This window comes from Musca domestica, unplaced genomic scaffold, assembly GCF_030504385.1.
Source record: "Musca domestica strain aabys unplaced genomic scaffold, Musca_domestica.polishedcontigs.V.1.1 117, whole genome shotgun sequence".
In the NCBI taxonomy this organism is placed as follows: domain Eukaryota; kingdom Metazoa; phylum Arthropoda; class Insecta; order Diptera; family Muscidae; genus Musca; species Musca domestica.
The window spans coordinates 1,728,675-1,742,965 of record NW_026712147.1 but is presented as its reverse complement, the minus strand read 5'-3'; the positions used below and the strand labels follow the sequence as shown (position 1 = coordinate 1,742,965).

The window sequence follows — 14,291 nt, the reverse complement described above, 5'->3', positions numbered from 1 at the left end:
AAAAAATGTAAAAATTATGGCGTTTGACTTTATTGCAGTTTTTTTATCCCACCCTGTACATAAAGCTACATAAATAAGATTTACTCTAAAAACGAATTCAAGGAACTATTGCTAGTCGTAAGTTATTGAAATAAATTACAAAGTTTTTAAATGGACAAAGATCAACTTGTACTCTAAATTATTATTAATCGTCAACAAAAAATCCAACAACAACACAGTCAATGTTCGTTAAACGGCATGTGCATTATTGATGACGACTTTGATTCCAAACCAAAATCTGCAAATGTAGGGTAATTAAAATGCATTGATTTTTAGAACTTCACACCCGCCTGTCGCTTTAACTTAAAAACTTGTTCTTTCTTTGTTTGAAAGTTCTTAAAAATCTATTAACTGCTTAAATGGTAATTGATTTATTTTCAATTAATTTGAACACATGAACAGAATTTTTAATTTAAATATTGTAGAAACCGTTATCTTGCGAAACAAACAAAAAACTAAATTTTTTTTGTTAAGACTTAGACAGAAGCAACACCGTAATATTGCAGATTTATTGATACAGTTCTGTTTATTTTTTGAAATATTTTAAGAATTATTTCAGTTGTTAGAATTATTGAAACAAATAGTAGAATTTAAGCATCGGCACTTCTTACAAACAAAAACTTTAAATCAGGAGGCTCCTACATATAAGCGCTACTTCGAAACATGGACCTTCCACTTATTGCAAAGATATTCTACACCATGAGAAACCTAGTTACCAAGTCTAAGGAAAATACTCAGCAACTGTCGCCAAAACCCACGAAATCTAAAATCAGAGAATAACTGTATGAGAGCTATGCCAGAATGTATGCAAGGAGGTTTTCTACATAGTAAAAATTTAAAACTCCAAAATTTGACAAGATCAGATGGAACGAGTAAAAAAGCTGCTAAGTTCTGCTGGGCCGAATTTTTAATACCCTCCAACATATGGAACGAATTTGGATATTTTCAAATAAAAAAATTCGCCAAAAAATTCTGTTAAAATCTTAAAAATACCGAATATAGCCATTATATTGGGTATATACGAAGACGTAGACCTGCATAGGCAACTTTTGTCACAAGCCATTACAATATTGAAATACGAAAAAAATCGGTGAATAATGTAGCTAAAATCATCAAAATACAGAATATAGGAAGGTACTGATTTATGGGGCTTGTACGAAGACCTGGACCTGCATAGACAATTTTCTGTCATAGCCTACAGTAACCATTACGAATTCTAGGTACGCCATTTGAAACAACTCAAGAATGAATAACGTCCCTAAAATCGCCAAATATCGAAAATTCTGGGGTACCGTTACTGTACGATATCTTCAACCTATATAGATATTTCTCTTCCAGGGATTAAAGCGCTTGTAAAGAACTACTAGTATGGATTTTTAGACAATTTAATTGAAAAATGTTGCTAAAATCATCAAAATACCGAATATAGGGAGGTACCGTTATACTGGGGATAACGATATCGTGGACATATATAGAGAATAATCTTCCAGTGGATGAAGTACTCAGAAAGAAATCCTTATGTAGATTTTCAAAATACCGAATATCGGGAGTACCGTTGTATGGGGGTTATTCGATATCGTGGACCAATATAGAAAATTTTTCCCTGGGGGTAAAGTACTCAGAAGGACTCCTTATGTGGATTTTGCGATGAAAAAACTACAACCAATTTCAGACTGCTGCCACTTCAAATCCACTCGTCCGACAGCTGTTAAAATTACTCCAGTGACAGCTCATTATATGGTTTACAAGCGTACAAAAGCATTTTGGTGAGAATTTTCCAGAAAAAAGGTATTCGTGATGGAATTCAAGCGTTATAGTATGATTGCTTTATATTTGTCTGAAAACCCACAAGCGGCTATCGTTGGAGCACTCCAGCATTTAAATGTGAATAAATCTTCGTTACCGTCAAGGAAGTGGACGGAAGAAAAAAGCAACATCAGTAGAAATGGTTCGAAAAGTAAAAAAGTCGTCCGACGTCAAGGAAGTGGACGGAAGAAAACAGCAACATCAGAAGAAATGGTTCGAAAAGTAAAAACACGACTTGATCGAAACCCGCGTGGCAATATTCTATTAGGCAAATATTGAAAAATGAGCTCGGGGTATGGCCATTGAAATTCCTTACACCGCCGCAGAAAGAAAATAGAAAATAGACTCAAAAGAGCTAAAGAGTTCATTCGCTTGGCCGAAAGTGGTGAACTGCCGAATTTGGGCTTCTCCGATGAGGAAACATTCGTTTTCCAGCAGTTTGTAAACAAACAAAATTATCGTGTTTACTTGCCAAAGAGGTCAGCTGAAAATGTGAACCTTCGTTTGGCCACCAGCAATCAAGCGCCGGCCATGGTGATGGTGTGGGCCGCCATAACAGCCGATGGTCGCTCTCCGCTCGTATTAATCGACCGTGGCATCAGAATATTATCGCGAAAATAATCTGGAGGGTGTATTAAAGCCTTGGGCATGCAAACATTTTGGCCGGAGACCTTGGACATTCCAACAGGACTCAGCACCATCGCACTCAGCACGCGCCACCCAAGAATTGTTACAAAATGAGATACCTCGCTTCATCTCCAGCGCACAATGGCCACCAAAATCTCCCGATACCAATCCGTTTGACTATTGTGTCTGCAGTATTTTGGAAAGCAAGGTTGGCACTAAATAACACCAAAGTGGCGACCACCTCAAGCAAGCGCTTCACCGGGAATGGGACAAAATACCGCAGAGCAACATTCAAGCAGCGTGTTTGGTTTCATTGGCCGTTTGAAGGCCTTAATTCGTGCCAAAGGTGACCAATTCGAACTAATCTATTCTTATTCTAAAATTTAATGCTATTTCCGACATTTTTTGCTTTAATTAATGAAATTTAAAAAAATGTCAAAATTATGGCATTTGAGTTTGTTGCAGTTTTTCTATCTCATCCTGTATTGGGAGGTTTACCATTGTATGGGGGCTACTTATTATCGTGGACTTACATAGACAATTTTTCCCTGGGGGTAAAGTACTCAGAAGGAACTCATTGTGTAGAATGTCAAACAATTCTATTGACTAATTTGGCTAAAATCATCGGGGGTAAAATTATATGGGGCCTATACGAAATCGTGAACCGATATAGCCCATCTAGCTTCCCATCCTAATTCGAATTAGAATTTTACGTTGTTCAAGATTATATATACTTTGTTGGATCTGACATGAGTATTTCGAGGATTTACAAACGGATTGACAAAGTTAATAACCATCCGTAGTATGGCTGCAGGTATTAAAAGAATACTTAAAATTTGGACTAAGAACCTAGAATCCTTTTCAGTGTTTTGATATTTATAATACCAAAATCACTTGATCTATAACTATCATAGTCACCACAATTTGCAACGAATTAGAAAAAAATGATAAAATTGTCGCGGTTAACTGTCAGAAATACAAGACATGGTTGGATCTATTTAAAACGTCCTGAAATGAATTTCAACCAAAACCGATGTCATTTCGATAGGAAATAAACATTATGGCCCAAAAATATATAGTTTGTATATTAAAACTTAGAAAAGTCAAAATATCTCGTTTTCAAAGGCTTCTTTAAAAGATAACTACATCGGAAAGTAAGGCGCAAGGAGCTTGGTTGTTTCTTATATAAAATATGGCCCAATTTTCATACCAAACATTTAACAAACTATATCCTATGTCAAACTTTTATATAATTGATATTAATTTAAATTTTGTTTGCATTTTTAATCATTTATTTATTTTAGCTGTGCACACACAATTCGATCATCTATTATTTAACCGATTTAATGGCTAGCCAATTGTGGGAGATGGTCACCGGTGGGTTGGAAACCATTTTCATCGGCAACATATTTGACGGTATAGACCTTACCGTCATGATGATCCTTCCACGAAAATTCACCGTGGACAACGATGGCATGTTCATCACCATGTTCGCCCTTGACTTCCTTCAGTTTGCCCTCCTCATGGTGGCTGGTACCGTCACTGGTTTCGGCACTAAAAGCACAAACAATTGAAAATATTGAATCCAAAAACTTTTTTACAATTTTTAAGTTTGTACTCACACAAAGGAATATCCATCATGTTCCACATTGGATTCAAGTTTTACAATTTCAGCATGCTCATGATCGGGTCTGGGAGCAGCCAAGGCAACGGCAAAAAGAGCAGCAAAAACAATAAAGAATTTCATGATGCTGTAGTTGGTTGTTGTTCAAGTGGAGGCAAATAGCTTTGTGACTATTTTTTCAGTTGAAGACGCTTCTTTATATATTAAACGGTGTTATCTCGAAGATCATCACTGTTATTTGACTGCTTGGTCTAGTTTATGTCTAAGAGAAGAAGCCAAATGAGGAACTTGTTCCAAATAATTATTTTATGAATTTATGCAATCGAAATTACATAATACCAAATTAGCACAAGCCATACAAGTAATATAAATTCAAAACAGTATAAATAATTTATTCTTCTTTTAATCAAGTGGCAGTTATTTTTGTGCTATTTAGTAATTGTTTCAAAGAGTACAGGGTGGGCATGGTTTATGTTTCTCTATGACGATAAGACTGTGAATGCGAAAAAAACACATCATTCCAAATAAATTTTCACAATTTTAGATTTTTTTTTATAAATAAATCAAAAATGTAGAAATCGTATTTGGAGTGGTATGTTTTGTTTGCCTTCAGTTTAGTATCGTCATACAGGAAGGAAGGAGTGGAAGGAATTCTAAAGTTAGACAGAGGCGAACCCGTTATACCTAACACTATGACATATATATTATAAAAATGGAAACAAATTTATTTACTTACGTACTTACTTAATTATACTGTGCGGCAAAATTCATGTTTTTCAATAATTACATGGAAAAGCGAGCAGATAATAAAGGTAGAAAAGGGCGGGGCCGACTTTATGACACCCTACACCTCTATACATATTTAGTAGAGCTATCCGTTACAAATAAACTTTCATATTGGGAATTTGTGTGAAGTAGGCTATACAAACTATTAACCTTTTTTGAATGTGTATTATAGCGTTAGATCAGTTATAATTTGGAATCTGGAGAACTAATATGCAGGGTGAGATAGAACAAGTTAAAAATCAGGAAGTGCGGCCGGACCAAACTTTGAATACTCTCCACCATTTGCAACGAATTTGGACATTTTCAAAAAATAAAATCCTTAAAAAATTCTGTTAACATTTTAAAACTACCGAATTTAGCCGTTATATTGGGGTCTATACGACGTGGACCTACATAGGCATTGTTTGTCATAAGCCATTACCACATTCAAATGCGAAACTTCAAATAAACGGTGAATAATGTAGTTAAAATCATCAAAATATCGTATACAGGTAGGTACCGTTATATCGGAGTTTTGCGAAGACCTGAACCTGTATAGACATTTTTCTGTCACATTCTGTGGCATCCATTACGACCTTCAAATACAACATCTCAAAAAATTTCGGTGGGTATTTTACCTAAAATCGTCAAAATACCGAATATAGGGAGGTACTGATATATGGGACCTATACGAAGACCTGGACCTTCATAGACATATTTCTGTCATAGACAGTAGTTCCCATAACGAACTCTAAATACGTAATTTCAAACAATTCTGGTGAATAATGACGCTAAAATCATCAAAATACCGAATATTAGGAGGTACCTTTATGTGGGGACTATACGAAGACGTGGCCTGCACAAACAATTTTCTGTCTTAGGGTGTAGTATCCATTTCGAACTTCAAGCACCAAATTTGAAACAATTTCGGTTAATATTATCGCTAAAATCATAAAAATACCGAATATCGGGAAGTACCGTTATATGGGGGCTATATGAAAACGTGGACCTACGAACAACTACGAACTTAACCTGCCTACTGAAAAAATAAACAAGGGTGCAAAATGTTAGCCATCTATATCAATTCATTCGAAAGATAGCGTGATTACAACATACAGAAATCGCTAAATCGACTTAGAATTTTACGCTGATCAAGAATATATATACTTTGTCGGATCTGAAATGAGTATTTCGAGGAGTTATAAACAGAATGACAAAGTTAATATACTCTCCATACTATGGTGGAGGGTATAAAAACTGCAACAAAGTCAAACGCCATAATTTTTACATTTTTACACATTTTATTGAATGAAAGCAAAAAATTTCGGAAATAGCATCACGTTTTAGAATAAGTTTAGAATTGTTCGAATTGGTCACCTTTAACACGAATTATGGTTTGGCCCGTATCACGAGCGACGGTACGAGACACAAAAGATTTATTCAGATTTAAATGCTGGAGTGCTCTAACGATAGCCACTTGTTGCCTTCTAGCCAAATTTAAAGAAACCACACTATCACGCTTGAATTCCTTCACGAATAACTTTTTTTCTGGAAAATTCTCACGAAAATGCTTTTGTACTACAAAATTGTTTGTCATAAAATTATTCATATATGTTGAAAACACATTTTAGGTTTAAAGCCCTGCTTTATGTGAGTTTATGCAAAAATATCCTACAAAACATAGTTTAAGAAGAATGACCTCGAAGACCAAAATGTTCTTCATAAAATTTCACTTACAGTGATTCCTTACGATATTTGCATAAAAGTTCCGAAACCGAAAATATTGATATTTTTTCTATCAACTGAGGAAGGATTTTGACCATATTTTCCTAACGATTAGCTTGAAAATGTTGAAGATTTCCAATAAGTTCACATTTATACCCTCACCATGCTATGTTTTCGACATGGGCATTTCAGACCACATCAATTTATCCGCATCTGTTCATCCGTCCGCCTGTGGAATGTATATTCATAAAATTTTACTCAAATGTATCCTAGATCCCTAGACTTTTGGGTTTGGAAAATGGCAATATAGATGCACATTTTGGTATAGTCCCCTAACCTAACCTACATCCGTTTCATATAATCAATTTCGTTTTGAGTTCGTTATGGCCACCATATCTTATAACATATAAAAAAAACAGCTAAGTTCGGCCGGGCTGAACTCACAAGAAACTCCTTGTGTGGATTTTTAAACAATTCCATCAAAAAATGTGGCTAAAATCATCAAAATACCGAATATCGGTAGGTACCGTTATATGGGGCATATACGATATCGTATACGATATCCTGATGTGGATTTTGAGACTATTCCATTGCAAACTGTGCTTAAAATCATCAAAACACAGAATATTGGTGGGTACCGTTATATGGGGTTATACGATATCGTGGACCTATATAGATAATTCTCTTCCAGGGGATAAAGTAATCACAAGGAATTCTTTTGGTGTATTTCAAGACAATTCGATTAACACATTTGGCTGATATCATCAAAATACCGAATATCGGGTCCATACCATATCGTAGACCAATATAAACAGTTCTCTTCTAGGGGTAAAGTACTCAGAAGGGACCCCTGGTGTGGAATTTCAGACTATTCCATTGAAAAATATGGCTAAAATCATCACAATACCGAATATCGGAAGGAGTCCCGTTATATGGGGGCTATACGCTATCGTGGACCTTTGTAGACAATTCTCTTTCAGAGTGTAAAGTACTCACAAAGAACTCCTTATGTAGAATTTCCGACAATTCAATTTAAAAATGTGGCTAACATCACCACAATACCGAATATCGGAATGGGTCCCGTTATATGGGGACTTAACGATATTACGGACCGATATAGTCCATCTTCGAACTTAACCTGCCTGCAGACAATAGACAGATCTATGCATAATTTTAACACCATCGTTTTTACTGTAGCGTGATTGCAACAGACGGACGGACGGATAGGATGGGCATATGTCTTAGAATTTATTTCGATGAGTTACAAATGTAATGACGAGCTTAATATAAAATTTTGTGTAAAAATTTTCTATATAGGTCCACAATTTTGAACAGCCAATTTAACAGAAGCTCCAAAAAATGTGAATAGTTTTAGTCAAACTTTTCAATCATTTCATTTCTCGATTCTATCATTTCAAACTAAATAACTTAACCACTCGACATTAAACACCATCCAAAACGATGTATCTTGTATAAAAACTGCTCCTTAGTTCTATTTTCAAATACTGTTATTCTTATAATATATTCAATATCACGCGCCTAATAAATTTCTTTGCTAAGTTCAAGTTTTAACCGCTTTAAATACACGAAATTGGAGAAAGACCATTTCACGTTACCATTACCATAAAGATATAAAAACCATTGATTGAGAACTATTCAACATCCATTGCGGTTTTGAATTCAACTGGAAGAAGATCTCAAAATTACAGTCATGAAATTCTTTATTGTTTTTGCTGCTCTCTTTGCTGTTGCCTTGGCTGCACCCAGACCCGATCATGAACATGCTGAAATTTTGAAACTTGAATCCAATGTGGAACATGATGGCTATTCTTTTGCGTAAGTACAATCTAATTTTTTTAACATTTCTCGTTTTTATATTTTCAATTGTTTTCCTTTTTAGTTCCGAAACCAGTGACGGCACCAGCCGCCATGAGGAGGGCAAACTGAAGGAAGTCAAGGGCGAACATGGTGATGAACATGCCATTGTTGTCCATGGTGAATTCTCCTGGAAGGATCATCATGACGGTAAGGTCTATACCGTCAAATATGTTGCCGATGAAAATGGTTTCCAACCCACCGGTGACCATCTCCCACAATTGGCTAGCCACTAAAAAACATAGGTAGAATTAAAGGTGATCTGTGTGTGTGCATAGCTGAGTAACGAATTCTTATGTTAAATCAAAAAATAAAATAGCAAGGCATATATAAAGTAAATGATGTGTTAATTTCTTTGTGATTAACCAACCACGTATAGGTTAAAAAGTATTGCTAAAATGAATCGTTTTTTAGAAGAAAAAAAATGGTATGCTCATGCAATCAACTTCTAAATATCATCATCATAAGCTCGAAATGACAGAATTACAAAATATAAAGGTTTTAAAGAGATTTTCACATTCCTTCCTTCGTATAATCGAAGAATTTGAGAGCTATAGAAAAATTAAAAAAAAACAGAAAATTAAGAAAAACTCACGAATTTTTAATTTGAATTGATACGGTCCATATAATTTAGTGTTTGATAATTATTTCAAGCAAATATTGACCGCACTGCGCCTCAAATGGTTCATCCGCTGATTCCGATTTTGGCATACTTTTTCCCAACATTCCGACCGGTATCAACGAATAAGTGCGACATTTGAAGCGGTCTGGTCTGTATAGAAATGAACTTTAACATAGCCCCACATAAAATAGTGCCAAGGCGTTAAATCGCACGTTCTAGGTGTCCAATTGACAGGTCCCGAACGTGAAATAAAATTTTCACCGAACATGCTTTTCAATAAGTCTCCTATATAATGAGGCACATGTCATACAAGTCAAACTTTTGCATTTTGGTTAAAAAAAAGTTGGATATTAACCCACAATAGAGGTCATTCACGGTTATATTAAGATTCACAACATCTTTGAAAAATTACGGTCAAATTATGCAATTATTATGCTAGATTCTTGAAATTTTTTATTTGGGTCAATGTTTGTGGATTTTGGTGAGATAAAGCTGGTTTTTCGAAATTTCAGACTAGAAGTGTACTGAAATGCATGAAATTTCGTACAGTTTGATATTTTGGTGAACGGATACAGCTAAAATATTGACATTTACTATAAAAATTAAATTTGGTAGGTTGTGTTGATATATTTTTTTTTTCTTGGAAATGTGTACTAAGCGTAGCAAATGTTCTAAATGGTTCAACGGATTCAACTGGAAATATAATGTGTTGTTATTGGGGTCTCTGCTGCTCGGTAGGGTTCAGATAAAGAGTTGGGTATGGAAATGCGTTCAGCAAACGTACGGAATGTACTAAATGGGACTATTTGAAATCTGAAATTTGTCTTTGGAATCATTGTTAAGGTGTAAGATTTAGATTTGGAGGTAGTTTTGGAAATACACCCTAAAAAGTACTAAATACAGGGTGAGATGAAAAAACTGCAACCCACTTCAGACTGCTGTCATTTCTAAGTCACTCGTCCGACAGCTATTAAAATTATTCCACTGACAGTTCATTTTATTGTTTACAAGCGTACAAAAGCATTTCGGTGAGAATTTTCCAGATAAAAAGTTATTCGTAATGGAATACAAGCGTGAATGGAATACACGTGTGATTTCTTTATATTTGGCTGGAAAACCACAAGTGGCTATCGTTAGAGCACTCCAACATTTAAATGTGAATAAATCTTTTGTGTCTCGTACCATCGCTCGTTACCGTGATACTGGTAGCGTAGCCCGACGTCAAGGAAGTGAACGGAAGAAAAGAGCAATATCAGCAGAAATGGTTCGAAAAGTAAAGAAGCGACTTGAATAAAACCACCTCGCAGTGACCGCAAAATAACTCATAAGCTGAACATATCGCAATATTCCATTCGGCAAATATTGAAAAATTAACTCGGGGTAAATCCATTGAAATTCCAAAAAGTGCAAGAACTTACACCGCAACAGAAAGAAAATAGACTCAAAAGAGCTAAAGAGTTGCTTCGCTTGGCCGAAAGTGGTGAACTGCCGAATTTGGTTTCCTCCGATGAGAAAACATTCGTTGTCCAGCAGTTTGTAAACAAACAAAATGATCGTGTTTACTGGCCATAGAGCTCAACTGAAAATGTGCACCTTCGGTTGGCCACCCGAACTCAAGCGCCGGCATGGTGATGGTGTGGGCCGCCATAACAGCCGATGGTCGCTCTCCGCTCGTATTAATCGACCGTGGCATCAGAATAAATGCTGAATATTATCGCGAAAATACCTACAATGGCCACCAAAATTTCCGGATACCAATCTGTTAGACTATTGTGTTTGGAGTATTTTGGAAAGCAAGGTTGGCACTAAAAAATACCAAAGTGCCGATCACCTCAAGCAAGCGCTTCGCCGGTAATGAGCCAAAATACCGCAGAGCAACATTCGGGCAGCGTGTGACGGTTTCATTGACCATTTGAAGGCCATAGTTCGTGTTAATGGTGACCAATTCGAACAAATCTAAACTTATTCTAAAATTTGATGCTTTTTCCGACTTTTATTAAATTTAAAATTAAAAAAAAAATTGTAAAAATTATAACGTTTGACTTTGTTGAAATCTTTTTATCTCACCCTGTATTTGATACAAGTGCACGAAAGTACCGAATAATACTATATTTGGTGCAAATTGGTATTGGTATAGTGTTTGAAATCTAACATTTGCTATTAGGGTTGCCGTTCATGTGTAGCCTGGACATATGACGGTGGTTGTGGAATTGTACGAAAAGTAGTAGATGGTACTAAATTTGGTATTGGATGAGAAGAGAGGGCTGGAATCCTTAAATTTGCTATTGAGGTCTCTGTTGTTATCTTGAATTGAGATATGGATGTGGTTTTTGAAGTGTGTACTATAATTGTACTAAATGGAACTAAGCTTTCTAATAGGGGAAATTACAGACTGGAAATCCAGAAATGTTACATTAAGGTCGGTGTTTGGTATCTTTGAACTCGCACCAAACCGATATGTTCTACCTCGGAAACTTGACACAAGACGATCACTTTCTCATGGGTTTTTCACTCCCAGACATTAGGTTCCAATTTGTGCAACTGTGAATTAAAATTACATTTAAATGACAACCAAATAGGTTGCCAACTATCAGTCTCCGGACATGAAAATATTAATGAACAAAATGTAAAATAATAACCCGGGAAGTGTTACAGCTGAGCGGATACAACAGTTGACTGATTCCGACTGAAGCGTTTCAACTTGTTTGCCAAAAATGTCTTAATGGTATCATCCCATATCACTTAACAACCAGCTTTTAAAAGACAACTTTAAATACTTAAAAAAAGAAATGGGTAGATATAAAAGTAAGGTAAAAAATCCAGTCATTTGTGCCTTTTGTGGTCAAAAATACAGGTTTAGTTTATTTTGCAAAAACGTGTCTCCACGAATTTGTTTTTCAGCAGAAGGCTTAGAATAATTTATTGCGTACTTTCCTAATAACAAATCGTCTATTAACTGTTAATTGAACTCAATTTTATTTAATTGAAATAAAATTAAAATACAAATTAATTTCATTTTACAACATTAATATGCAATCGAAAACGGAGTCAATGAATGGAATGTTGCACTGTCAATAGGAATTTGCTACACGTCATCGACATCGATCCCTATACCAGCAGATCGTAGAAAAATTAACATCTAAATTAGCCAACGTCTCACCTCGTTCACTTGTGTTTGCAATTAGACTACGTGTGTACTCCACCAGGTCATATTTTTTGGGATACATGTTTAACAATTTGTTTCATCATTACTTTTCCATTGCTTAAAATGTAGATTCATATTCAAAACGATTGCATACTTCCAAAGAATATTATTTACAATAAGTTAAATACAAATTTTAACGTTACCGCTCGACTAATGAAGTTCTTTTCGTGAATAAAAGGGGCTTTGTTCCGGGACCTGGACGAATCTACTAGCTTTGTAATTTTTATAGCCTACAACACTATGTGTTGTGGTATTATAAGTCTGATTGGGCCAAAAATTATGTAACACCTCGAAATATTGGTTTCCCACATAGAAAATGGATCTTCCTATCTCGCCGAGCTGAGTCGATCTAGCTTTGTATGTCCGTTCGTCCGTCTGTCCATGTTAATTTGTAATCACTCTACAGGTCGAAATTATGGCCTAATCTTCACGAAATTTAGAATAGAGGTGGGGCTAGAGCTGAGGGCTTGGCAGAAGTATTTTAATTCTAATTGTCATCGGGTAATATATAGTGGGTAAAATAAAACGCAACATTTGTGTTAAATAAAAGTCAAATTTTCCAATAAACCGCCAATATTTTTAATCCAGGCAAAACACAAATAGACGAACAAGTCAATTCTGACCGTTACGTAGATGCCGATAATAAATATATCGGATATATAGCGAAACATATACAATGTGTATATACAAAGGAGGGGGATGTTAGCTAGAATGCTTATATCTCCAGAATGGCTGGACCGATTTCGACAAAGTTTGTCAATGCAGAATGCCCTCCTGGCATAAAAGAATAATATTATTTTTCATAATTTTCATCGCATGCGAGTTTTCTGATTTGCCTTAAAATACTGAAGTGTATATTTTGTAATATTTGTTCACCTAGCAACACAGGTTGGGGTTATTATATACACATTGCAATTATCGTCCGATCCTCACGAAATTTTTCACAAGGGTAGGGTTAGGCTCAGAAAATCTTTGTCTATTGTTGTAAATATGTCCGCAATATATTTAGGGGTTGAAATGGACCAACAACTAAAATGTTCCTGATTTTGCAGCCGAAATAGAAACCAACGGACTCGAATCTCGCATGAACAAAAAACAGAAAAATATTCCTGATCACACAATCGAAACCAATCGGCACGCCTGAGAAGAGAGTTAAGGACAGGGAAGAAGTCTAGCATTTTGCATGACAATTAGATTATATTTAGCTGTATGGACTACAACAACTAACAACTCGACGGAGTGCGCAAATATTGGGCAAATGTCGCTGGTCATAAAGCTAAGGGTAATATCATGGCAGTGTTCTATGACATAATATCAAAAGCGAAATCTTCCAAAATGGATTTGGACATAAGAGGGCTTTTAATATATTTTAGTGTTGTAGAATATCACATGGTCGGCCCCGCACGGCTATAGCTTTTGCTTACTTGCTTATGATATCATAATCGTAGTATTTTTTACATTCCTACAGTTCTGGAACAAAATACTAATCCTTTTGCAAAGGAGGGTGCACAAACTTCGTCTTTCCGTTTGTAACATCCCAAAAATTCGTCATGGACCCCATAAAGTATATATATTCATAATCAGCATCAAATTCTAAGCCGATTTAATGATGTCCGTTTGTCTGTTGAAATCACGATTCAACGCACATTATTTGACGTAGAACTTCAACATTTGGCAGAACAATTTGTATTGTGTCTAGGATGGTTGGTATTGAAAATCGGTCTATCGGTCCAAGTTATTCGGTATTTTGGTATTTGTAGGTAATAATGGGTTCAAGCTCCGGTGACGAAACATTGTATATATAGGTCCATTTTATGTATAACGGTAGCTACCGATAATCTGTATTTTAATGATTTTTGCCAAATTTTTTCACGGATTTGTCTAAAAATTTCTCTTTGTAGTTTGTAATGGGTTCTAACTCCGGTGGCAAAACATTGAATATTTAGGTCCACATTTTCCTATAGCGCATATGTATTACAATCCTAGTCACATTTACCCAAAAA

The 14,291-nt window shown here is 35.5% G+C and overlaps 2 protein-coding genes across 2 annotated transcripts; one reads left to right on the top strand and one right to left on the bottom strand.

Annotated features, from left to right (window-relative positions):
- Positions 1 to 3,741: 3,741 nt before the first annotated feature.
- Positions 3,742 to 4,275, bottom strand: LOC101899676 (larval cuticle protein 65Ab1). Its single transcript, XM_005180144.4, has 2 exons — positions 4,095 to 4,275; positions 3,742 to 4,026 (listed from the first exon to the last, which is right to left on the bottom strand). Exons 1-2 carry the CDS (start codon positions 4,217 to 4,219, stop codon positions 3,816 to 3,818), a joined length of 336 nt encoding a protein of 111 aa, XP_005180201.1. The 5' UTR covers positions 4,220 to 4,275; the 3' UTR covers positions 3,742 to 3,815.
- Positions 4,276 to 8,239: 3,964 nt separating this feature from the next.
- On the top strand, positions 8,240 to 8,800 carry LOC101898309 (larval cuticle protein 65Ab1). The gene is made up of 2 exons (XM_011292847.3): positions 8,240 to 8,422; positions 8,487 to 8,800. Exons 1-2 carry the CDS (start codon positions 8,298 to 8,300, stop codon positions 8,695 to 8,697), a joined length of 336 nt encoding a protein of 111 aa, XP_011291149.1. The 5' UTR covers positions 8,240 to 8,297; the 3' UTR covers positions 8,698 to 8,800.
- Positions 8,801 to 14,291: the final 5,491 nt, after the last annotated feature.

Excerpts from the sequence above, each read along its gene's own strand:
- LOC101899676 (XM_005180144.4), bottom strand. The coding sequence starts at position 4,219 with ATGAAATTCTTTATTGTTTTTGCTGCTCTTTTTGCCGTTGCCTTGGCT. Across the intron at positions 4,027-4,094 it reads CATGATGGATATTCCTTTGT|TGCCGAAACCAGTGACGGTA; the intron begins GTGAGTACAAAC and ends TTGTGCTTTTAG.
- LOC101898309 (XM_011292847.3), top strand. The coding sequence starts at position 8,298 with ATGAAATTCTTTATTGTTTTTGCTGCTCTCTTTGCTGTTGCCTTGGCT. Across the intron at positions 8,423-8,486 it reads CATGATGGCTATTCTTTTGC|TTCCGAAACCAGTGACGGCA; the intron begins GTAAGTACAATC and ends TTTCCTTTTTAG.